Here is a 27,630-nt window from a genome sequence, read left to right on the forward strand (position 1 = left end):
GCGCGCTAATTGACGAGCAATTATCGAGCCCGAGATCGCGGCGGGGCGACCCGATCGAAGACGATCGAACCAATGAGACAAGGAGGGGGATGAGCACCTCCCTCTCCCCTCCACAACACGTGGCTGTCTGTCCGAGCGCGGCAACAGCGGCGAAGCGCGCTTCGTTCGCAGCGTCCACGTGCAGCTGATGGAGCAGAAAAGTTCATGGGCGTTCAGTGCAATCCATTCTTTCTCAGCGCTCTGTAACGATAACAGATCGCCTTCTGCGAGTTGTGCCCTCTGAATTGGCGATAAAAAACAAATACACCAGAGCAGAAGCAACGCCCATTCTTTTGTAGCAGCTGTCCTGAGAGACCCAACAACAAAGAACTACAAAGCTAGGTGAATCAGACCTTTCTTTTTTTTTTCAGTCTTGCACAATCATACACGTGCCGCAATGCCTACAACAAAGACACGTTATAACCTTAAGTCCTTTCCTTGACCATGCGCGGTCGTTTGGCTACGAGTTCGGCGCGATATGCATGCTTAGCTAATGTCGTTCGAGCAACGTAGATTTTCAGTGATTGGAGCCTCCTGTCACCAAGCTGCGTGACATGCGTTCCAGAAACAATTGACTTGAATGGGTAGTGACTGAACTAGTTAAGCTCTGAAGTTACCCACTATTGCAAATGTATTTTTGGAGAAAATGACATCGGTCTTAGTTCGCATATTGCCCGAAGATGACACCACCTACCTGAAAAGACACCACCAAAGAAGACAGTATTACACAAAAATGCATTATATGCTGTAATATACAAGACGTGCTCTGAGCATCACGTGTTGAGCCTTTACAGGATTAAAATAGGTCCCTTAGCATTTAACCAATAGATACTCGCCTATTATTCTATAGTGAAGTTCGGCTTGTGTTCTTGAGCGCATTTATCTCGACAAGTCACCTATCAACGCACCGGTGGCATTACATGTAAAGTTCTCGTGCACTAAAAAACATTATAAAAACGTCAGGCCTGCACGGAAGGCACAACCCACAACCCTGGCATCGTTCCTTGTACGGCAGGCACGATTTGACGAAGGCAAAATATACTAAGGCACAGTTTGTGTTCATTCCTTAGGTGTCTTTCCTTAATAGTTTGAATCACCCTGCCATCAGCTTTGTTTGCTTGAAGTTTCCACGATAGAGCCTTAAAGGCGCAGTGGTGGTTTGCAAAAATGGTAAAGCTTGTCACATAAAATTGAACATGAAAGGTACTTTGATGCTTCTCTGCGAATAGCTTTCTTACGAAGTCAACTTTTCTACTATGCGAAATATTGCACAATGAAAGAATGATAGGACTTTGCGCCTATCGGTGCATTACTGAAGTTTCCCTGATTGGCTTGTTGCTTTCCGAAAGTCTACGTATACACAAACATCGGCAGAAAGCACCAATGCTTTCGTACGCCTATATAGACGTAGTGTATGAAAATTTACAGGCGTCCCATGGCAACGCAATATTCTCCTAACGGTGTCCAAATGAGACACACATCGCAACTGAGTGCTCGTACCTGCGCATGCTGGATTACGCTTCTATTAAAGTGCCTAACATAGCTTCGGCTCTTCCGTCAAGCACTCTTACATAGAGACTGGCAGCGACGCAAGCGATGTAGCATTAGATAGCATTGCGCACGTTGCGAGAAGCTGCATCATCGTGAGAACAGAATACAATGCACGCTATCGAAGCCTGATTCTATGAATATAGCGACTCATTGACGCTTACACTGAGAGGAGAGCAGTGATGCAGGCTCGTATATGACACAGACGAAAAATAGGCTAAGCTCATACAACACTGCCTGGTATTCTGAAGTTAACGTTCGGCTACGAAATGGGGATGCCAGTGCTTACTCTCCCCCCCCCCTCTTTCATTTATTCGCACTGAAAAACACTCCAAGTACGTCCAGTTCTATTTCGTGCAAAAAGCTCGCCTGCCCAATTCGATTGGGCTGGCTGATTGAGCCGGTTGGATACGCTATACTGCGCCATCAGATTCCAGCGAGCAATAAGAAAAAAGTAAAATAAATAAACACCCGAGTATTCAGGAGACAAACCAACGGGCAGGGATTTCCTCGTACGCAGACGAAGTTACCCTTTCTGTAATTTCGTTTACTACTGGGCATCATCTCCTTTTGCTTAAGTATTTCCCGGCGTACTTCGACCTAGCAATAAAATACGTTCTGTCATTACGCAATCACTCCATATATAAGAGAAGGCATTCACGGAACGAACCCTACGAATATCGCATATCGATACAGCATCGTACAAAAAAAAAAACAAAAAAAAAACAGGCAGCAGGTGGAGGCTGGCGAAGGAGACAGTGCTGTGCATAGAAGGGTTAAGGGCGAGTTTAGGTAGAAGCGCCACACGAAACGCAGCAGCAGATATACGCATGTATCACTTCAGCCGATTCCACGAGGCAAGAGTAAAAATAAAATGATACGAGGCAACTTTGGGCTGTCCAGAGGGCCCACGATGCGGCGCTAGGGCTCGGCCTTACTGTCCCATCGTGGGAGCGGCCCGCCGTGTGCTAGGGCGCACGCCTTCGGACTTGTCAATAAAGTTTTTCCAAACCAAACCAAACGAGGTGCACCAGGGAAAGCGTTGAGAACGACGCGGCAGCTGCGGTTCGTAACGCTGCACCACTCGCACTCACGCCGTCGTTGCCGAAACAGTGCATGAACGCGCTCCGCGTTTGCTGACGCGTGTACGTCTGTCGAAACTTTTCGAGATCTTTGTTGTAGTTCGGTCAGTAGAAACGTAAGAAGTGATGCAGGCAATAATTCAAGTAGATAGTAATTGATGGTTGGAGTACACAAACGGGTGTTGCAAGAAAAAGTAAGAAGTACAGGCAGACAGGGACGCAAAACTGAATGCAAAGTATTTAAACTAAGATCAGTAGTGATATTTACAATGGCGACAAAAAAGAAAAACAAAGTTGAACTGCCCTTTCAATAGGGGAAATACGGCGCCAATTGTACATATAGAGTTGTAGATATAATATTTTATTATTATATTACCTACTGCGCGATTGATTGATTGATTTGTGGGGTTTAACGTCCCAAAACAACGATATGATTATGAGAGACGCCGTAGTGGAGGGCTCCGGAAATTTAGACCACCTGGAGTTCTTTAACGTGCACCCAAATCTGAGCACACGGGCCTACAACATTTCCGCCTCCATCGGAAATGCAGCCGCCGCAGCCGGGATTAGAACCCGCGACCTGCGGGTCAGCAGCCGAGTACCTTAGCCACTAGACCACCGCGGCGGGGCTACCTACTGCGCGAAGCTTGGTACCGGCTTGCCTGACTTACTACTCGTCCCATTCTTTATCTTTCTTTTTTAACACAAAAGTATTTTATGCTCGGTTCCACCAAGACTTCAGTGACGCATTTCCGTTTCAATGGAGGCGAAAATGCCCCGTGTGCTCAGATTTGCGTACACGTTAAAGAACCCTAGGCGGTCGAAAACTTCCGGAACACTCCACTACAGCGTCTCTCACAATTATACGGTGGTTTCGGGAAGTTAAACGCCACGTATCAACCAATCAATGTTTCTTTGTTTTTTTCGCTTATGTCCTACTCCATCATGGCAGGACACCGTTGCTGCCGCCGGAAGATGGCACCACGTACAGATGGCACACGAAGTCACGAGGATGTGTGCAACAAAGAAAAGCTTGCGCACATTTTGATTTATTGTTCCTCAAAACCACAGCAACGTCCTGAACAGCTCTGAATGATTGGGGTAGGCGCGAGGAAAGAAAGGTCTTGTACGTCACAAGCCTTTCCGTTTCCAAAGTTTTCTACCGATAAATAGGGCCTGCGCTGCTCCCCATGAAGATTTAATACAGAACGCCTATGCCAACAACTAGTAAAAATGAAACACTCATAGAACCCTCGGATATTTTTCTGATATAGTGAACAGAAGGCATATCTTGCTTAGAGACCCACGGTTTAAATGCGGATGGATGTACTGACTTGTAAAAAACTTATGTAAGCACGACGTGATCAGAATAGACTAAAAAATTACAGCATATCCACGGAGTGAATGATGGTGAGTAGGCCGAAGCGTCCATCCATCCATCCATCCGCCCGTCTGTGCTTCTGTCCGTGCGCTCATCCACGCTGTCCGTCTATGTTTCCATCTATCTGCCCGTCCGTACTTTCATGCTTCCGTCCGTACGTGCATCCGCCCATGCTTTCGCCCATTTATGCATGCGTCTGCCTGTCTGTCCCCGCGTCCGTCCGTTCGCGTTTTCGCCTACGTGTCTGTCCGTGCTTCCGTCTATCCGTCCGTCAGTGCATGTATTCGTCCATCCATGCTTGCCTCCATCTGACTCTGTCTGCCTGTCCGTCCATCCGTCTGTCTGTCCGTCCATTCATTTGTCTCTCTGTCTGTGTCTGTCTGCCCATCCGTTAGTCAACTATACGACATCGTCAGCTATACGGAAACCACTAACACCATGTTGTGATAATATTTCCAAGGACATACACATCGCCATCTATTGACCTATTCAGAAACTAGAGGTGGCTACATACTGCTACTGCTACTTCTACTACTAATACTACTACTACTACTGAGGGGGGAACAAACCACAGCCTAGGGAGCTTCGCCTCTGGAAAATTACACCATCTCCCACTAAAAAAGAACCATGTCTAGATGCGAAGCAGCGGGCACTAATGCTTACACTGGTGGCGATGTTGGCGCAGGCGCTCATCGAGGCGGGGCGAGAGAGGGGGCTGCGTATTACAGGAGAGTGAGGGAGACGGGACATGTACGCGCAATGGCAGTGTAAACGCCACGGGGAGAAATGCCTAGAGGAGAGAAAGGGGGAGCAAGCGTAAGTGAGCAGACGCTCCCTACGTCGGTGTTGCGAGGCATGAGGGGGGAGCGTAGAAGAGAAGTGGGAGTGGACGCGCATGCGCAGCAAGGGTAGTCACGCCGTACATCGGATCAGCGTGGGAGAGGAGAGAGAGAGGGTAGGGCACGCGCATGCGCAATGAGCGTGTAAACGCCGCGGGGAGAAATACCTAGAGGAGAGAGAGGAGGAGCGAGCGTAAGTTAACAGACGCTTCCTACGTCGGTGTTGCGAGGCATGAGGGGGGAGCGTAGAAGATAAGTGGGAGTGGAGGCGCATGCGCAGCAAGGGTAGTCACGCCATACATCGAATCAGCGTGGGAGAGGAGAGAGAGGGGAGGGCACGCGCATGCGCAATGGGTGTGTAAACGCCGCGGGGAGAAATGCCTAGAGGAGTGAAAGGGGGAGCAAGCGTAAGTCGGCAGACGCTCCTTACGTCAGCGTTGCGAGGCGACAGGGGGAGCATATGAGGGAAGAGAACGGGGAGCGGACGCGCATGCGCCGTAAAGTGTGATCACGCCGAACACCGGATTGAGCTCTACCTTAAGCTGCTTCGCATCTAAAAGAAAGCGGCCATAAAAATGTTCGAGAAACAGAGTTGACACTCGTGTTACGAGCGAAAATTCCTTTAATTGAAATTCGTATAGAAAAAAAATACGCGATAAAAAGACAGGATGCTGGAGTAAAACAAGGGGATGAACACTTAATTTGAAACAACAAAAGCAAGAAAGAAACAGGCCGGTATTAATTGGTTACTGCCTGATTACAGAGAGAATGTCAACAAAAACGTCATCTTTACCATCACTGCCATGCCTAAATTTATCGCCATATCTCATCCATGACTGCTAAATTCATGAGCCCAGCGGCAGCAAAGCAAACTAACACAATAAAGTAATAATATTAAGCAGACATTTTGTTCCTCTGCTAATCTGACTCACTTTGTCATTTCTTGTTACCACACTAATCAACAGCCTCTACTACAAATTCAGTTAGTGTAATAGGTGAAATTATTATTATTATTATTATTATTATTATTATTATTATTATTATTATTATTATTATTATTGTTATTATCATAACCATACAGAAAAACAAGCTGAAGAATCGGAGAATCCATTCCATGAAAGCAGTTGACCCCGGACTGGTACAGTTGCTGGCAGAACTCTTATTATACACATATGCATTCTTCGAAAGCCTTTTTTCAGGGGGCAAGATACGCAATGTTATAACAAAATATGAAAGCCCACCGGGCTTACTAGTACAGAAATTTTTCAGTACTAGTACTGCATTCCTCGGAGCCGCAACGACCCGATGCCGAAGACGGAGAGTATTTTATCACAACCTACACCGACGTTCTGCAGTGGTACAGAACGAGCAGACGCCTCTACCACCGCCTCATCGAGACCTACAACGCAGAAAAGCAGCCACACTACGGCAGTTGCAAGTACAATCCATATGGACCCCATTCTGGGCAAAGCATGTTTGCCCGGAGGTTTACACTACTGATGTATGTCAACACTGCAAGAAGGCGCGAGCCACCCAGAGACACCTCCTTTGGGACTGTGCACCACCGCCGGGTAACCAAGAAGTAATGCCAACTGCCATACGCAGCAAAATCATCAGCCGAGAGCCAGGCAACCAAAGACCAAAGAGACGTGGCCCAGCACGTGCTTAGCATCCTGGAACGCCAGTGGCCGAAAGCGGCGCCCCCACGGGATTGACGCGAGTAGGTTGCTGCTCCGGGACGTCCGAACACGCTAGTGTCTCGCTTTAATCCCCCTACCCCTTCCCCCTTTATGCCGGATCGTCAATAAAGTTGTTTCACTCACTCACTCACTCACTCACTCAATACTAGTAAATCATATTTTTAAAATGTATTCTCATGCTGCACGCCTGCAAATGTAGCCTAGCCAACAATAAGGTCTGTACGCATGATCTATACTCTGTTTCATTCATCAAGGCTGTGGAAGCTATGAAGGAAGTTTGATGAGCAAAACGTATACCACCGCGCGTCTGAATTTCGTCGTTGCAGACGTGGCTCCGCGGTTAGTTCCAACTGCATGCTACCAGAACTAATCGCGGATGCAACGATAAGAAAGCGCACAGACGCTATAATGAGGTTTATTTATTTCTCAGGCACGAAGGATATCTATACTTATTATTCGCTCTAAAAACGAAAAGCACACACACAGAGATATGCAGCAGTCAAATTTCTTGGTGAGAGAAATCTACTGCAAGAAGTCTAACCATGCAGCTTGCACGGCGTTGCACCTGATGTGTTTAAGGGAATGCAGTGTTGGATAACATAACCTTGACTCCGAAGCGTGGGGTCAAGTTTCAAACCCCAGCACGTGGCCGCACGCTACGCATTTCCCGATCTATCTTTAGCACAACAAAACCACTCAAGAAGGACCTCACGAAGCTTATAGAGCATCAAAAGAAGGACGTCAACAAAAAAGGACGTAACACAGACGTCATGCCTTTCTTCGTGCTCGTATTCCTATGCGGTGTAGGGAGTATGCACTGACGTCACTGGGGCCGCCCTTTTGTTCCACAACCAGCACAGTTAAAAAAGAGCACGGTTTTCTTTTTCCTTGACCTGGTTATTTCCAGAACAAGCGAAACTGCGAATTGTGCAGCGAAATTGCATACTTCAGCGCCACGTGAATAACCTTTGTAAGCCCTACGATGTTACCCAAACGAGAACAATTTCAACAAGGACAACGGTACACGTCTCGTGTGATTCGCCAAGGCTAAATGTTTGTACGGACCAGCACAATCGGCGCATTGCATTAAAGTAACTGCAGATTTTTTCTCCGAAACAGCCGAGATGTGAAGCATGCCGAACAATTAGGCCACGAACAATGCTTACAATATCAGAAATTCCGCGGGTGAGGGCCGAAGCGTGTTCAAGGAAACCTAAGATAATGAAGAGCAACGCCGGCTATAGCCATAACTGTGGAGTTTGCCCTGAAGTTCAGAATGGCTTGTAGGGTTACGTAGTTCTGCCGCTAGGGTCCTTTACAAGCACCCAGCCGAGTGTTACATTTCGATCGCTCGAACATTCTTATTTTCGATTAAAAAGATGAACCATAGCTCTTACACGGTGGCGCACGCCGTACGCGAAGCAACTTCAAACACCCGCGAAAGGTCAAATGCCACTCAATTCACTCTTCCTGCGATTGTAATCAAGCAAGAGAGCTGATAGTTGTTTGAACTTGTCGCTACGTTTCCGGGAATTCGAAGAGCACCGAACTCGGGCAGAGGCGAAACGTACTTTCAAACTGCATGAGTTCGATGCGCCGTACGCACTTCACCGTACTTCAGAGCAATTATGATTTGTTTTACTTTCTCGGTGTGGCTTTGCAGCCCATGTATACCGTATCTGATAGAAAAAAATATGCTGGGACGCATTAGTGGTGCGAAAAGTAAAAACGCAGCTCAGCTCACCACTTACCCTCCTCCTTTGCCCTGCTCCTCCATCTCGCATCACTCGTACTATCCCTTACTTCCCTTTCGCATACCCTGTAATACCATATAATGTTATTCTATGCTGTGCCCTCTATCTTTTCCCGACTCCACTTTCCTACCAACCCTTTACTATACTATACCATTCTATACTGCACCATACTGTAATGGCTACTCTGCACTGTACCCTCTGCCCCTTTTCATCTCTCATCCTCACCGTCACTTCCGTTTCCCTCCCCTTGCTATACCATACATAGCTATGTTGTGCTATAGCATCGGTTTGTACAGATGCACCGTGTTTGGCGTGGGCACCAGTCATAGTTGAAACTCCATCTGAGGCAGCTCCGTTGTTAAAAAAAAAGGACAAGCTGGAGGAAGATCACGATACAGTGGTAACATCAATGCTCACTACAGAAGAAAAGATCACTGAACCCTCCGTTCAGATATCAGACGAAAGTGAAACATGTCACAAAAGTAGTTGACCACTTAAAGTGAATTGAAATAGAGATCTTTTAAATGTCTATTTTATTTGGCATGTGGACGTTGTTACGCCTGGGAGACCAGACCGAACGCCATTGCCTCTACAAAGGCAATCTGTGTCAAGGCCAGCCAGCGAGCCCCCGTGACGCCATGAATTCAACGACGTCATCTAGCCCGGCAGTGCCGGTCTGATTACACAACGCACGGCGAGATCCCTCAACTCATGGGCCTGATAGCAGCCCGATCATGCAATCAGCGCCACACAGGCTGGCTAGTTTTACGCAATGCGTGGCAACATCACTCGTCCATGGGTGCAATCCAGCGGCGGTTCCTGACTGGAGGAATCTGACATCACGGCAGCGGCGGTTCTGATTGGTCCTTACTGACGTAAGGGCCACCCGGAGCCTATAAAAAAAAGCCAAGCGGCACGTCGCCAAGCAGCCGACGTATGCGTCAGAGAGAAGACATCTCGGCTATTCGAGTCCATAAGCAGTCGGCCCCTTTGCCGAATATGTAAGGCCTCCATTTCTATGCTGTATACATAAAGATGGCCTAAACTCACCGTCATCTTGTCCGCTCGTCTATGAGCTCTGCGCAGAAGCAGCCGCGAGCTGAGAAACGCGCTACGGAACAACCTTGGTGGCCCGTGTTCTCGGCGCGCTACGCAACAGTGTCGGCGGCTGTGCGAGTCGTAACAACGTATAGTAACTATATACGAGTACCGACGTTGACGGCACACCAGCGTCCCAACGACTAACGCCCACCATCGTGATTTAACCTTTGCGGTAGGTGGAGTAAGCGTACACCGTCACACCACTTATGGTGAATCGCGCGCAGAGATATCAAGCACATAATAAACACCCATGCTCGATATTCACTATATACTTCAAAGCGATGTGAAGCGCGCAGAGAAGCGCGACGCGCTTCGTGTCTTCCCTCTAGCGTGCTCGCTAATCCTCATACGGGCAGCGAGAAACGCGGTGCGAGCGCCAAACTAGAGGCGTTTGAGAGTGATTTTCCTAGTGCGGATCGAATCTGTGCGCGAGTCTTGAACAACTGCCACCTCACGATGTGTGAAAAGCGTTCACAAACTTACACTTCTATCGCAAGCGCGCTGAATGAGACCGTCATAGCAACAGCGCGTTACCACAGCGAAGCACGAAGGCCACGCATTGCCTCACTTAACCGCATCAAAACGGTCACCTCACCCGGTTTCACTGTAGCACTGTGAGAGGAAAGTGGGAGAGCTAAAAGGATCGTTCTTGTAGTTACTTTCATCTGTTGATATGTTGCTTGCTCAGAAACACCGCACTCATTGGCGCTCCCATGACCAGATCATTTCGAAATTGGCGTTCTTAGTACAGTCGACAGATATTTAAGTGTTTCTTGCCTTTTAAGAAACTGTAGTATAGACCCTTTCACTGTTTTCAAACACAATCCCTTGATTACATACGGTTTTGTCCACTGCTGTACTTTCTATAGCATCGGTGGGTATAAGAAGAGCGTCAGAAAGTAGCCCGCTGATTTCCTACATTTTCCTTTCCGTATTTGCCAAAATGTATTCGAATTATTGTTCTTTTGAGCTACATAAAAGCTTTGCGAGATTTCCTTGAACGTTCCGCACGTTCTTTTTATTTGAAAAACTGATAGGAGGCTTTCCATACCCTTGAAAAAACGTGAAAACGTCCTTTCAGTTTCGACTTTAGGAGCTGGTAAATGAGGTGACCGGAAGTTTTGTTGGGGCACGACGCTTGCAATCTTAAAACCGTCTATAGGCCTGCATTCCATACTTAGCGGGCGATCTACGACAGTATATTCTTGCGTAATGGCATTTTTCGACGGGCCAGAACTGCAAGTGAAACCATATTACGCAACACGTTTTTGTTGATTGTTAAAACTGATGTGCAGAAGAGTAAGTGGTGAGAGTAAAAAAATATAAAAAGAAGGTTTTGGGTTTTTTTTTTATCAGCCATGAGAAAATTCCTCTGCAAGCTCTTTATGAACTTATCACGATTATATTTTTTTGTATCTAAGAGTCAATGATATGAGATTTATCAGTTTTATAAATAAGAATGCTGAAAAAAGCAATGCGCAATTCTCAACGCCCAGGAATACGTCCTTTTTGAAATAAAGGCCTATACATACTAAGCAAAAAGCATTTTTACGTCAAGTTTGAGATTTTTTATTTAAAAAACCTACACTATGCAGAGAATCGCAATATAATTGAGCGTAAGCGCAAGTACGCCTACATATAGTTAAAAAATTTTGAGGAACGTAGCTTCACTCAATTTGGCGCAATTCATCATTAAAGAAGAAAGAAAACAGCAGAGCAGGTAAGCGTGGTACTCTACTTCTTCGTCATTAGTGAATTACTGCGCTTCATAATAAACTTTTTCCGGCAAAACCAATTGCGAATCTCTTCTTTCCAGTCAACAGGCAACAATATATCAAATTTAGAAACAATTTTAAGAGGTCACCTACGTGGAATCACCCACTATCCATTTCTACCTCGACAGCTAAAGAAAGGAGATTGAAGAGGGCGTACTTCGTACAAATCAAGGCGCAATCACATGTGCCTTTAACAGGCACCCAGATTTCGGTTCATACAGTTAGCATGAAAATCACCACTCTTTTTATTTCTATATAATCAGAATACCTTCGCAAGTAAACGGGACTTTTGAGACAGCACGCTAATGTTGTCGAACGAAGCCAACGATAAAAAAAAGATTACATCTTGTCCAACTAAAGGGGACAATGTGTAAACGACAGGCGCATAGCAAGAAATTTTTTCCGAGTGGTGGGGAGGCACCACCTTGATTTCAGGAGGGGCACCCCCTTCAAATGGCCATTTTTCGCTCTTTATGCCATGGCGGAAAAACTTTCGGGCTTGGGGGAGGGGGGGGGGGCACGTGCTCGGTGTGCCACCACCTGGCTACGTTCCTGGTAGATGACAACCAGCGAGTGCTAACTCTTGCATTGGCGGCGTTGTGCAGGCCAGAAACCTACAGTGCTGGACCGGTGTTTCCCACTGGAACATGTCAATCGCTGCTAATGGGCAATCAAAAAACAGACACAGAGACCCACAGTGCGTTTCAAATGCGAATGCATTTCTTGGTCGGGCTATATCAGGCATCCGGCGTTGTCCGTGGCACCACTCTCACATAGCAACAGCTGCGGGCGCGCGCGCTTATCCTCGCCCCATGCGACCGGAGCATGTGGTGTGAGAGAGTGTAGGAGAGGGTAGGTGAAGTGCTTCGCCGCTGCTTCTCTCACCATTCGCTCTCTCTCCTTGCTGCGCACCACTTTTTTGTTAACGACGCGCACACTGCGAATTTCTTATTGTTCAACAGTGCACAGGAGAAATTTCCCACTGTAACAATATTGCAAGTCAAGATCTGGGGCGCATATATATATATATATATATATATATATATATATATATATATATATATATATATATATATATATATATATTAGTTTTAATAATTTATCACTTTATAATTTGTGTCGTCGTGTGTTTACTCCGTATTGAGGCACCCTTATATTGTCACCGTTACTTCGCTTATTTATCCTGTTTCGCGTGCCGCGAGTATTTGTAGATGTGTTACAATTTCGTGTAATAGAGATGTCGTTCACGGAGGGCAATGTGTGCACGCCATTTGCACTTGCTATTGAATTAAATGCGTCCATGATTAAGAAAAGATCGTGACGTCTCTTACTTCCCGGCCCCAGCACGAATCCCTGTACGTGGAAAGTGATTGAGGCACGTAGCCAAGAGGGAATCGGATAAAAAGGGGGTTAAGGGCTCTTCCCTCTCTTTGGCAATCGGTAGCGTAGTGGGGACGTCTCAAGTGGTGGCAGCGGTGGGATGCGAACCCAAGCCACCGGAGAGATTGGTATATATATATATATATATATATATATATATATATATATATATATATATATATATATATATATATATATATATATATATATATATATATATATATATATACTTGCATACGGGGTGGCCAGTGAACGGTTGTGCAGCGCGAGCAGTCGGTTTTCTCAATTAAGAAACTCGAGGGGGGGGGGGGGGGGGGCGCCGGAAAGGAGGGTGCGCGCATTCGCAATGGGGGTCCAGAGGCAACAGGGAGGGATGCCTAGAGAAGCATAAAGTTTCTCAAAATTAACTAGAGGGCACTCTGGCGCTGCGATCGTTCAGCGACCATGGGAATGATGGGTAGTACACACATTTGCCTAGTCTTCGTACTTGCGGGCGGCGAATCGTACTTGCGGCTTCGTTTATTACTGGTTACGGTTTTGTTTTGAAAGAAAAAACTAACCCTTTTAAACTTAGTGACTTGATTCAATATAGTAAGCTTAAAAGAATAAGGTTGTGAAGCGCAAACGGTGAACATTTGCTAATTTATGTTTTCGTGGAAAAACAGCTCCAAGCCACACGAACACACACGGAGCCAGAAGCAGGCCAGAAGTACGAAAATTAGTCAAATGTGCGTACTACCCATCATTCCCATGCTCGTTGAAGCGCCGTGTGTTGCAACTCCCATAAACACTAGCGCCAGAGCTCCCTCTAGTAAGTATTGTGGGAAACTCTATGTAGAGAAAAGAGAGGGGCAGTGAGCGTGGACTAGCAGACGCTGTCGGCGTTGCGAGGCAAGATACGCGGGAGTGTAGGCCATGAGAGAGGGGGAGAGGACACGCACGCGCAGAAAGGATGGTCACGCCGCACACCGGATTGATCTCGACTACAGGACGCTTTACAGCTAAATAAAAATTAAGTCATACCCCGCTAAAGGGTTCCATGTGTGGATGCGAAGTAGGGAGACTTTATGTGGGCGCCGCCTCCGTTTTTTCACAGAGGCGGCGCGCACATGAAGGCTCCCTAATGCGAAGCAGCGGGTAGGTGGTGAAAGGCACCCACAGACGCTGGTCTTTGTCGTCTTAAGCTGGTGCACTAACATTCAGAACCTCTACCTGACTGACGGTGCCGGTGACCACCGCTTGATGCCAGTGACAGCTGTCATGAACGCTGCCAGGAGCCATGCTGAACAGCGGATTTCTCAATTCACACGCCTGAGGCATTCAACGTAATCCCGTGCTAACCAAAGCTGACGACCTCTGTCTCACGGTCACGTGGAACGCCGCAAGACCGACGATCAACGGCTACGAAGTAAGCGTGTGTACTGAGGGAACATTTCGTTGCCCTCGCCACCGACTCGAGATAAGGAGGGGAGGGAGAGAATTGCATGCGCTGGGGGGTGTGGACGCCTCATTACTGAGAAATGTTTAGTTGCCTTCACCGCCGACTGCGAAAAAGAGGGGGAGCGTAGGAGAGAAAAAAAAGATGCAGCGGGATTGCAGTTTATAATTCCAGGGGCCACATTGCGACGTGATCCCTTTAGGGAATATTGGCGACATTGACGTGATGTCAGTTCGCGCTGATTAGCTGTTGAAATAAGAAGGTCAGCTAAGAGGCACTACTGCCGAAAGTAATCGGAATATTTGTAAAGCAAGAGCGACTGAGTAACGCGAAAAAAAGGTGGCACATGTTTTTTTTTTTTAGTTATTGCTTCTCAAGGTCGGAGAAATGCCATAATTCTGAACGATTGCCATTACCATCATACCAGTACTCCCAATTACACGGCGCGTGCGCGCGTGTGAAAAAATCAAAATGTGCTGTGTGCCACGTGTCGTGACAACCGGAATAGCCATTACTCAATTTCAGTAAGTTTTACCGTAAGTCATTACTGCACGGTGATGAAACTGACAAAAGCCGTTTCACGCGCCTATGGCCACGCCTGTAATATCGGGAAGATTGCTCAGAGTTCGGGTGTCTTCCGGACTAATCAGGAAAGTTATCCCGCATGCGAGAGTGATCGCCTCAATACCGTCAACGATCAGCCAACTGTGGCGGCGCCGGTTGCAATCAAGATCGCTCAGGTGGCGCGGACGGTATCGACGTGTACGGTTCACACGCCGGTCAGATGCATGTCTGCAAAAGGCGGCGCAGGTGCGATTCCTCTCTTCATGGACACCACACAGTTGTCAGTAGACAGCCTAAGGCATGGCTGCTGCGTTCTGTCGAAACAGCGATACATGGGAATTTCAAGAACATACTCACGAGGGCACGTAAAGAGCCTAAATAACTTATAAGCTGTATTCGTGGCTGCTATAGTAATGAAACAGTTTCTCTTTACGTGGAAAGACTGGGAGTTAGGATGATCACACAACCTGAAGGAAACAAAAACACGCTCGCCAAGCAAATTCTGGTGTTATCTGACCTTAATTTATGCCATTCATGTCGTTTGGGTTCCCAAAAATTTTATTGACAGCGACTGGTCGCCAAAGAATGACAGCTCAATACGACTATCGGAAGAACCGAAATATCGGAAGTAGGGACTACATAGAAAACTTCCTGAGCAATAAAACGTTCCACCAAAGAGAAAACACTTTGTTGCCCTTAACGTCAAGCCTTCGTTGTGCTATGCTGTCCTCTCTTTAGAGTACTCAAGTGTACAAAGCCTCACTGGAGGGCCCAGGTGCCACTGCCAGTCAAAACAAAGCATGCCAGTGTCACTCGGTCACACTTACAGCCGCGCAGCTCGTCCCGCTTACTTTCGACCACGAGTGTCAATCAAGTCATCCAACATACCATCCACTCCTTAATCAATCAATCAATCAATCAAATCAATTAATCACATGCCGATTTACTGCACGCATTGCGAACGTGCACGGTACATCTATGAAAGAGGCCGTGAACTCAGTCACACTCACCATCGTAGTGCAAGCTCCCATTTTCAGTCCGGCTGATTCTGCTCTCCGAGGTGCGCTCGTCATCGTAATAGTTGTTCCACGAGTGCGGCACGGGCCTCTTGCCCAGGATGGCGTGTAGCTTCTGCCAGTGGGGCCATTCCACCGGGTAGCCTGCACGGTCAACGAAGCTCCGGTCAGAGGTGTCCATGTGCACAAGACACGCGCGATCAATACAGCGTTTCTCGCGCCGTGTCGCCATTCAGCGCGGCGACACAAAAGCAAACACGGGACGCCATACACACACGCACAATCCCGTCCCTGCAGTGATCATCTGCAAGAAGATAAGGCGACATTGCAGAGTCCACTGTGACTGGAGAAAGGCAACCAGGTCATGTGTAAAGGGCGAACTCGAAAGCGTGAAAGCAACAGAACATTACACTAAGGCCCACACGGCGGCATGTTGAGCTTACACCATATAGGCAAAGTCGGAAAAATGTATCTATTTTTTATCTGAGCTTTTAGAAGTTCGTCTGCACCCGGCATTCGCGAGGCAAATGCAACCTGACGCGTCATCGTATCACGCGAAGATCAGCCACAAGTCGGAACAAGATAACGTGTCACTTGTGAGCTCCCACAAGGGAATCTTATCGAAAAGCGCCCGGACCATTAGATGCGCGCGACTGACTTGTCTGCGGCATCGTTGGCGGCAATACGGCTGTCACCGAGTCAACCTAAAGTGTGTTTTCAGTGCAGAGCCCCGCAACAGTCGCAATAACATAGCGTAAAGTACGATGCGATGATTGCTTTGGTGGCTAAATCTTTTGAACGTACTACGTAATGACAGAAAAGCGTAAGACATTAAATATGTCTTAAATTCTTTGAAAGGTTGTAGATTTGATCCCCAGAAGCAACGAGTTGTTCATTCGCCGAAAACTTGTATACATCACAACCACTACACTTCAAGTAAAAGTACAAAGAAAGTGTAATACGCTTTTCTTGGCCTCATTGTCTGTTGATCTCATTGGCTTGAATCTATAGCGAAGAAACCAGTAACTCAATCCATTCACATTTTTTCGTATACATAGTAGAATTTCAGGCACAAGGAAACAAAAAAAGGAGAAAAAAAACTACGGGTACAAAAGACGGCCATACTGGCCCACTTTGGGTAAATTTTGACCAGCTAGAAAGAGAAAGAAAAAGAGAGAGAGAACAATGTTAAAAAAGAAATACTTCCCGGAGATTCCAGTCCGGTTCATTGCATGGGTTACAACTGCAGGCGTTGGGTGAGAGCAATGATGTGTGCAATGATCACGCATGCACCCACTGGCTACGCCACCGATGATAACCTTTCATTACATTGTCTTTCACCACTGTACACACAATGCTGCAGCGGAACGTGACACAGCAGCGGTACGTTCCAGAAAGGCGCACCTCTTCACTTTTTTTTTTCTGGTGCACATATTTTCAGTCTGTTTTTGGAAAGTAACATCTGCGTACTGCTTGCTCTCGTATTAAAAGGAAAAAATAATCATTTAACTTCGTTCTTCGAGTTCTATCTTATATATAAGAGTCACTCTAGGGAGGCAAGCGTACTCTATTTAGAGATAATCTCTCCAAAGAGCCGCAAGACTCGAGAGAGAGTCAACATTTACGACCACAATAAGCAGCGCTGGACACAGGACGGAGACGGAACGACGGGCCAGGGAGGTACAGGGGCTGCTCGTTGCCGTCCTAATCACGTATATAAAGCCCAGTAAGGTGCTCTCCTAGAGTTAACGTGTCTTTATAGAGGGAGTACACACTTAGCAAGCCAAGAATCACGTAAAAAAAAAGTAACACGGGCGCCTTCCTTTTCCCCCTGATAACACACATATAGGCAAAAATAAAGATAACGCCTCCAAACGTCAACCTCGCGAGAACATCTGCGGTTACCCACTCTTCTCTGCGACGTGGGAAGGCAGGCGTGAGTTTGCGGAAACCATTTTTCATTTTCACGCGTTATATTACCTCGCTGTGCCACAACGCACACCGATTGCGAAAGATCTTTTCGCAGAAAAGTGCAAATAAAAAAAATCACAGGATACCCACGCAGTGAATGATGATGAGTGGGGCGAAGCTTCAGAGGGTTTTGTCGATAAACCATGAATCGTCCGTCCGTCTGTCTGTCCGTCTGTCTGTCCGTCTGTCGGTCCGTCCGTCCGCCCGTCTGTCTGTTTGTCTGTCTGTCCACCCCTCTATTCGTCCATCCATCCGTACGTCCACCTAGTGAACACTCCAAGTACCACCATCTCGCATCTTCTCATCAAATATTCATCATATACAAGTACCGCCATCTAGCGCACATTCAGAGACTTGCTTTGGGAGGAGAAATGAGACGGTAGATCAAGAGCTCGTGCCGTGGTTGCGGCTTTTATTTGGGACGCAGGCGTAGGCGGAGTCGCAGGTGCGGCGTCCAGCCAGGCCAGGAGCTAAGCCGTTCTAGAGCCACGCGGCTCGCTTCTTCTTCGGCGCGGCCGGCTGGCCAAATCTAGCGTGGCGCTACAGACTAAAACGAGAGGTGGCTACTACATACAGGAGACGCACGACCCACGCCTCAAGGAGCTTCGCTCCTAAATATCATGCACAGAGAGTGAAGCCAGAGGGAGACCTTTCCTGCATTTTCGACAACCGCTTCTGTTCCGTGCCACAGCTGTGTGTTCCAGAAAACATTGGCGTCCGAGTGCAGTAGAAGCTTCTTGTACACTTGAGTTACCTCTAAGCTTGCAGTCCCACTATTGCTCGACGCACTTCCTTAAGCTGCTATTTAAGTAATATAGACGTTGTTCAGCCCGTGGTAGACGTCATCATTTTCGGTAGCAACTTCCTGTTTGCCTGTCTCTATGTCTGTCTATCGGTATAAATGGAGGCCTCGTCTCAAATAAACCCCCTCCGACAAAAAATTAACGATAGAAGGTGCTATCAAATTTATATCGGAAGAGTAGGAATAACATCGATAAAGATTTACATACCTGCCAACTACGGACGCCTCAAATAGGAAGGCAAGCCGCAGATAGGGAGCGGTGGGGCCGGGAAAATTTTATTAACACGAACGTGTTTCATGCCGGGGTCTACGAAGACTTCAGTGACGTATTGTTCCACCGCGGTGGTCTAGTGGCTAAGGTACTCGGCCGCTGACCCGCAGGTCGCGGGATCTAATCCCTGCTGCGGCTGCTGCATTTCCGATGCAGACGAAAATGGTTGAGTCCCGTGTACTAATCTATAGGCGCATGTTAAAGAACCCCGGGTGGTCGAAATTTCTGGAGTCGTCCACTACGGCGTCTCTCATAATCATATCGTAGTTATAGAGTTTGAAACACCAGATATCATCCTCATAATCATTGAGTGACGTATTTCCATCACAGATATGACGTTGTTATAATGAATCGCTAATAGATGGCACAAAAAAAAAAACACTATATGAAAACGTTCCTTCGACGGAAATCGGACCGGCGCACTCTCACTCGGCGATAATGACCGCCCGGCGCTCTATCGAAGGGCTCATCAAGCGTCTGTAAAGCAATACGTACACGTACGCAGCTGCACGCCATGTTCTTGATGATGATGATGATGAATCATGCCTAAGCGCTATGTAATGTGTGGGCCTCCGAAGTACCCAGTGATTGCGAAATTCAAAGGACGTGGCACCTAGTGCGATTCTCCGAAGCAGCCAGTGATCGCGAAATTCATATGGGGTGACACCTGGTGTGATTGATATGTGGGGTTTAACGTCCTAAAACGACCATATTATTGTGAGAAACGCCGTAGTGGAGGGCTCCGGAAATTTCGACCACCTCCCCCACCCCCTTCCCGTGCGCAGGGTAGCAAACCGGCTGCCTATAGGCTGGTTACCTTCCCTGCCGTTCTTTTCCCCCTATTTTCCTTCCTTGGGGTTCTTTAACGTGTACCCAAATCTGAGTACACGGGCATACAACATTTCCGCCTCCATCGAAAATGCAGCCGCTGCAGCCGGGATTCAATCCCGCGACCTGCGGGTCCACAGCCGAGTACCTTAGCCACTAGACCACCACGGCGGGGCCACCTGGTGTGACTGTACGCTTCTGACACGCAATATTACACGCGTTAACGATACTCCTAGCAGTACCTGACGTCTATAGACCAATATATTCGATGTTTGTAAACAAGAGTATAAAAGAACCGTCGACATACGGAGGCCCTTCTGGCGACGTCGCAGGGTGTGGGCTCCACCCAAATCGAAGCTCGCCAAAAACAACCACGAATATGAATGCAAGTGACTGACGGCACATTTTTCTCTTGTCCATTAGAAAACTCAGTGCCTGCGGGCGCCATCTGCATTAGGTAGCGTTACACAATGACACACGTGTTTTCACACCCTTGAATGCCCAGTAGTGGATCTTCCAGTCGCCGCCCGTCGTCACATCCGTGGTAGTCATGTGACCCAAGCAGAAACTTCACTGAGGACGTCACTGCAAGAACAGCACGTCACTGTTTGTTCGGGTTCTGCCGCAGTAGTGACGCTGGAAAAACACTGACAACTGCTAATTGATGTGTATACGTCGTGCAAGCTCTAAGGTTAAAAGACACATGTCTGGTTGCACATGTCTGGTGTCAATTGCAACGTGCGTGATAAAGCAATTATTCGAGTGCACGGCGGCAAATATCAGTGAATGAACTACGACTTAGCGCAATTTACACATTTATGGCCGCAAGCCATTCATTCTATTTTCAGTATGTTATATATATATATATATATATATATATATATATATATATATATATATATATATATATATATATATATATATATATATCCAGCGAGTGTCTTCTGTGAATCCAGTGATGAATAGAAATTGGCTTGAGCGGACAAACGTGCGAAAACTTTTATTGCTCCTACGTTTCGGCCGGGGTCTCGCTCGGCGATAATGACGAAGGCCGGACCCCGGCCGAAACGTAGGAGCAATAAAAGTTTTCGCACGTTTGTCCGCTCAAGCCAATTTCTATATATATATATATATATATATATATATATATATATATATATATATATATATATATATATATATATATATATATATATATATATATATATATATATATATATATATATATATAACGCTTCTGACAGGCAATATTACACGTATTAGCAATACTTCTAGCAGTACATGACGTCTATAGAGCAATATATTCGATGTTTGTAAACAAGGGTAGAGAGTCATGCACGACATGCCCAGCAGCAACCATGTGCACAGCCAGGAGGCCCCCACGACACGCGTAATTTAGAAGCGGGCCAGGAATTCGCATTGCACGCGCTTGCACAGCCTACCGCAATACGGGGCACCCCTATTTTTACGACGAAATGTTGACAGGGCGCGGAGTAGTTAAAGGCTTAGAACTTCCTAAAATGCCCGCTGACCAGCCTCTGCCACAATACGCGGCCCCCGTCCTTCTACGACGAATTGTTTACGGGACCCCGAGTAGTTAAAGGCTTAGGACTTCCTGAAAAGCTCTTTTTTGCCCCACACCGAACCGCCAGTGCCAGGAAGGGCCGTCTGATCGGGAGGAATGCGCTAGTGAACGGAAATATACACAGACCGCTGACATCAGAAAGGTGAAGGGGAGAGGGGGGAGAGAAATGGGGGGAAGTGGAGGGAAAAGTGGAAGGGGGGCACCCCAGGGGCGTCCACCGTATATTATTTTTCTCTTTTTTCTTTTTTTCTTTCCTTTTTTTCTTTCCTTTTTTTCCTCTTTCCTTGCCCTCTGATTTGAAATTGTATAAAGCTGAGCACCGACAAACTGTATCTTTATTCCTGATGAAGGCCAGACTCTAGGCCGAAACGTCGAAATAAACCACGTTGTGACCGCTCACGGAGGATCTACTAGACTATATATATATATATATATATATATATATATATATATATATATATATATATATATATATATATATATTTGTTTCCCGCAGAAGGCATAAGAATGTTGCGCATGCAGTCTTAGATGAAGCACCCGAACCGCATAAGCAATCTCTCGAGGGATGAAAGGGACATTTTACAGAGCAGCACACTTAACGACCCAACCCCCGTACCCCCCACCCCCTTCAAATGGCTGTCTCCGGCTCACAAATTCAGAAAAAAAAGTCATTATCGGAGAATCGCGATGGCTGCAGTCACCAAATACCATCACTATAGTTTGCCGTCATTAAGTAGGGAAACTTTAACGAACTAAAAGTAAAACAAATCTGTTAGTCCTAGCAAGCTACCCCGAAAGCCATATATGGACCAGAGCAGCACCCAGTCATGTCCTTCTTTTTCCCCCAGCGTCCGCGACTCGGCTTTCAAATGTCCGAGAGCTGCCGCAAACGTCGGGGAAGTTTAATACGTTCCCTTTTCCAATTAGAAACACGCAACAATCAGTCCACGATTATAATTATTAGTAGTTCCACAAACCTGTGTTTCTTTTAACTAAGCTCTTGCCTGAGGCACGGTATAAACGGCGACAGCGCGAAACAAACATACGAACGAGCAAACGTCACATATGACGTCGTCTCACTGCCTACATTAATCAGCTGTATTCGTACAGAGATCTTGTGAGCATACAGCAACAGTACTACTTCAGCAACTGGGGAAAAAAATAAAAGCAAGAAAGGATGATCGATGCACGTGACGCCTTGCACGCATTCTCAGCAACACGTTCAGGCCCACGACGTAGCTGATCGCGAGATTCGCTCTACAGCTGTACCGAGGCCTGCGGATCGTCGATCACGCGGAACTATTTATCGACGCGTTTCTGGTATGTCGTCAGCCTTAATCGATGCGTTAAGCCTGACGCAGCGAAGTATACGTATGTATGTGTGTGGGCTTCCAACCTATAAAGCCTAAAGACGAGCCTTGTTGGTGATCAAACCAGATCAAACCGCAAGCCACATGGGCCTTGTATCTCTGCCTTTACAGCAACGTCGAGGCTTGACACGCAGCTTTAGAAATGACAGGACGCGATGGACAAGTACATGCGCACCTCCTCACCTGATCGTCATGCCAGGTTTCCGCTTTCTTCCCCGCTTTCCCACCTCAATGTAGAGTAACAGGCCAGAGAATGTTATAGCTCAGGGCGAACCTCTCTACCTTTCTGCGAATGAACCTCTTTCTCACTCCGTAGCATGTTTCGGAGAAACAAGCGTAGCAAGACGTGAAAGAGAAACACGCCGCATGCATATGCAAACTGTGACCTCGGGTTAACGCTGATAGGAAGTTTGCGCACGACCATTTTCGGATGCCTACACCTCCCAGAGAGCTTCCTGCAAAAATAGCGACAGCTAACTATGTGGCCCTGGTGTCTACGGGTGCCGCGAGCAAGATGACACATCAAGCATATATATCGTATAGATTAGAGATGTAACATGGCGTCTACAGTGGACAGCATATGTACCCGACATAATACGTAGATTAATCTTAACTCCGTCCTTGCGGCTTCAAAAGGTTTTTGCAACATCGAAATTTCACAATTGTCACCATTTTCGGCAGAAATTGAGTCGTGAACCCGACACTCCATGACAATAACGCATAGGGCCCCGAAGCTTATGGCCATGTCAATAGTTTCAATAACACTTGAGAGCTCGGTAACTTATAAAGGTAAGAGTAGTAAGAAACACCCCCACGAGATGTTGTAGTAGCGTTCTGAGGAAGAAGATCTTGTGCGAATGCCTTTCACGAATGGTGCAGTCCCGCACACATCGGTGCATTCACTGCCTTTTTTTTCATTCCCTCCTTTTTTCCCCATCATCTATCTATTCCCTCTTCCAAATCCACCACTGCACGCTAGCCAAAGTTACACCTTCATTGCTAGCATTTCTCCCTTCGGCATTTCCTTTTCCTTCTCCCTTTACGACTGCGTTACAGTGGCTGTAACTGCGTCGACCCTACGCCTACAAAAAAATGGCAATCGAACCCTCGACTTCAGCGCCTTAAACGGTGCAACAGGTGTACGTCACAAGCGTCCGCGCCATGTGAAAGAAAAAAAAGAGACAGGAAAAGAAAAGGAGGCGGCGAACAAAAAGCAAGAGCGACATGCGCGCTACTCCCAAGAGAGGGCAGTGCGTGCAGCAGCGACACCTACCCTTGCCCCGAGCGGCCCATTGCACTGCGGGCAAGCGGTCTTTACGGATCACGTATGGAGGTGCAACAGACCTTTCGCGTATCCTTGCTGCGGCGCTGGGTGCATCATCGCTGTCGGAGGAGGAAGAGGAGGGGCAGGAGGAGGAGGTCCCAGGCTCATCATTGGGACGGCAAGACAAGCGTCGACGACACTGAACGAGGTGCAGGGAACCACGCGCCGCGCAAGCACGAGGGCCCCCGTTTGTCAAAGTCGACGTGGAAAAGCGCCGCACTTCGACGAAGGCCACGGGCGCTACGCCGACGTGAGGAAAAGAAGAACGGTTGCCGCGTCGGATCGCACTGGCATGCCAAGCAGGCGGAGGTTCAGAAGATGGAGAGCTAAGCCGAAGCTCTCTGGGCTCGAACTAACGGGAGAGGCGTTCTGTGGCTTTGCAGAGGGAAGGCGAGTTGGTTTGGAGGAAGAGAAAAAAAAGCGGGGGAGAGACAAAGCGAGGTTGCGACGCCGACGGCATGCAGCCACAGGTTCGACGCTCAGAGTAGCGCCGTAGGCCGGCGACGCCATAGTTTCTAGCGCGCGCGCGCAGTGGTGTTTCCTGCTGCGGCTGTTTCGAGAGCAGGTGTCCGTTTTCACGCGCACGTTGTGATCTAGGAGAGGAGAGCGCAAAAAAAAAAAGAGAGAGAAAACATAACGAAGATAGAGCCGACGCTGCTACGAAAGTTAGAGGGAGAAATAAAAGAACGTGTCGATTGTTTCTGCGCGGGCTTGCGGCAGCGCACCGCGGATCGTGGCGTCTGGAAAACGTCTAGTTCGTATTTCGACGACGCGAGAGCTGTTCGTCTTACGGCAGATCCTTCGAGAGGGACGTCAAAAGAGGAAGAAAGAGAGAACAAAGAAAATGGACAATGCGCATAAGATTCACTGCAAATAAGAGACAGTGCGGCTGTGTATGTACGGCTAAGCACACGAGCAATTTTGCGAGTATTCTAATGCATACAAGAAATCGATTAATACATACCACATGTTCTTTTACGTCAGTCACACCAAAGGAAGGAAGATATGGTAAAAGCGGATATATATATATATATATATATATATATATATATATATCGAACGCGTAATTCGAAGGTCGTAGGTTCGATTCCTGCTTACAGTTGGTAATTTTTTCATCCACTTTTCTTTCTTCTTATTTACATTCCATTAATGTTAATAACTTCCCCTGTACATTCCTTGGCATTACTGTCTGTTATATCTCATTATTATTGTGTTAAAAACACGGAAAAACGAGCCCTTAGGTATACACTTCTTTCCCTTATATATAAATATATATATATATATATATATATATATATATATATATATATATATATATATATATAGCAAAAATAAGTATACGCCTCTAAAAAACTGTTTATTGGTGACGTTTCGATCGGAGACCGATCTTCATCACATCTGATGAAGATCGGTCTCCGATGGAAACGTCACCAATAAACAGTTTTTTAGAGGCGCATACTAATTTCTCCTTAATTCTACGGCAACCGAAGCCAGACTCTTTATAATCTACGTGTATATATATATATATATATATATATATATATATATATATATATATATATATATATATATATATATATCCGGTGGGAAGTCAGGTCGTGTGTATGTATGTTTACTGCTTATTGTGAGCGAGTTCGAGAACCTTGTTTGCCATCGCCTTTGCTTCCGGAAATCTAAATAAATGTCACTACCTTTCAGAACTAACATTGCTTTTGTGTCGTTCGCATTTCCGAGCAAAACAAAACGACGCGATGATAGCGTTCCACACAGATGGCGAGTCGCATTCTATTCTCTTTGCGCACTTCCCTTCAAATGGTCTTCCGTACAGGCAAACGCAGTGCGGAATGGAAGGAATGCACGCTTAACGCCACAAAACGAGTCACTACCCCCACAACCTGGATGAAGGATTGGGGTATTCAACACGGGCCAGGTCGATGCGTTTTACTACAGTAGTTCGAGTGGATTAAGCGGCACATCAGAACTGCCTTGCACGTCTCGAGAATTAAACATTCAATTCAGCACTCTTCCCCGTTCGTACGCAAATGTTCTGGAAAAGTATAATCGAGCCCAACAAGACCAAGACGAACAACATAAATGCAGTTATATTGAGTACGACAATTGTGTTCTGCAGAACGCGTGCGTTTTTTTGTTTTTTTTTTCACCTACTAGTCGTCATATTTCCCCTAAACATCAAAGGGAAACAATTCTAGATAGCAGTGCACAGGTTCCAAAAAACTTGATTGAGTGATATGCGGGGTTTAACGTCCTAAAACCACCATATGATTATGAGAGACGGCGTAGGGGAGGGCTTCAGAATTTTCGACCACCTGGGGTTCCTTAACATGCACCCAAATCTGAGCACACGGGCCTACAACATTTTCGCCTCCATCGAAAATTGTTCCCGAAAATTTCGGCCAGTCAATATACAAACGTCTTATTCCACAAAAAGATTTCAGCGGTTTTTTTTTTTTTCGAAAGTGCGAATAGCTTTCTAGTGACTTACGAGTACTGCAAGAAAACCAACTGCCCCTTGGAAAACGAAAAATAGCTGCAAGTGTATCACCAACCTGTTCCCTGTCATGACATAGACATGAAATAGAATAACCTACAAAGTGCTGCGGCCTATGTTTTTCTAGGAGCCCGACATGACTTAATAAGGAACATTCAACATTTCCTAAGGGTTCTTTGCTCGCGAAGAGTCTGCTTCTTCATCACTTTAACGCCGGATTTGTTTTCCTAATACGCCGGATTTGTTTTCCTAATACAACGTTACAAACACTAGGCAAAAAAGATTGTTTTATAATAGTCGTAGGAACGGCCGCTAAGTGTTAGATAAGCTATACAAGGTATTTAATCCAATTCGCTGTAGCACTCGTCCAATCAATCCGGTTTTGAAAATCAATTCATGTACCGCCTTTAAAATAAACCGTTACAACTTACGACAACCGTTGGAATTTTCCTCTTAGTTTGAGCAATCGACTTTGTCCTGATGTGCACATGCATTCCACGGCGTTAACTTACTAAAGGGCGATGTCGCAGCATCAAGGATGAATAGCCACCATAGTACTCACAAAGATGTACCACGTGATACTAGCGTTATTCAAAAGTCTCTGTTGCAATGTCTCGCGAAACGCCATGGGATACTGACTTTCAGAGAATAAATTAACCTATACACCCATTGCTCAACCTGTATAACTGGGTTCTGTTTGCCAAAACGGTAACGGTAAAACAACAAAACGCACTAGGAATAGACAGATGGCTTGTCGTTGCTTCTAACACTTCCCGTGTTTCGCGTTTCTTATGAGAAAGTATGGCAATACAACAGAGATGAAACGTATGATGCAGCTACGACCTGCTGTGTATTCAACACGTGCTTAAATTAAGCCTGCAGCCACACACTTCAGCTATGCTGCATGCAAACGCCCCTGAGCGCGAGTCGAGTACTTGTGCGATGAAGGCTGGCGCATATAATTTCCGCACCGGTGCATGGATGCCTCGAAAAAACTGTCACAGGCAGTGCATGCATACTTCTCCTAAAGTGGCAATAATGTTGACCGTTAAATAAGTGTACAATTAAAAACTACTGTTATCAAACTCAATTGCCACCACTTCGCCACTCCAGGTTCCTCTTTAGAACAGGAAACGAGGGTCAATGTATTCGATTTTTTAAATTATGCGCCAAAACTTCAGCCACCCAATCAGTGCAACGTCACGATTTTCATACTGCAGTTTGACCACGTAGACTAAATAAATATTGAGAAACTAGTGACGTCACACCTTTGGCTTCCTTATAACATCTTTACTTTAAAAACGTCCTCTGTATAACTACTCCCGTTATCAAGCTTGCAGCGCGCCTTGAGTT

The 27,630-nt window shown here is 46.5% G+C and overlaps 1 protein-coding gene across 3 annotated transcripts in view; it reads right to left on the bottom strand.

Annotated features, from left to right (window-relative positions):
• The window catches only part of LOC119172388 (uncharacterized), a 132,647-nt gene that overhangs the window by 17,701 nt on the left and 87,316 nt on the right, over positions 1-27,630 (bottom strand). For 2 of the 3 annotated variants that reach the window (XM_037423459.2, XM_037423458.2), the window contains exon 2: positions 15,612-15,761. In XM_037423459.2, coding sequence (XP_037279356.1) covers positions 15,612-15,761 — 150 coding nt within the window. Of the gene's footprint in view, positions 1-15,611; positions 15,762-23,788; positions 24,138-27,630 lie in introns of those variants that run through there. The other variant, XM_037423460.2, reaches the window with a different exon arrangement.

This window comes from Rhipicephalus microplus, chromosome 4 (assembly GCF_043290135.1).
Source record: "Rhipicephalus microplus isolate Deutch F79 chromosome 4, USDA_Rmic, whole genome shotgun sequence".
Classification (NCBI taxonomy): Eukaryota; Metazoa; Arthropoda; class Arachnida; order Ixodida; family Ixodidae; genus Rhipicephalus; species Rhipicephalus microplus.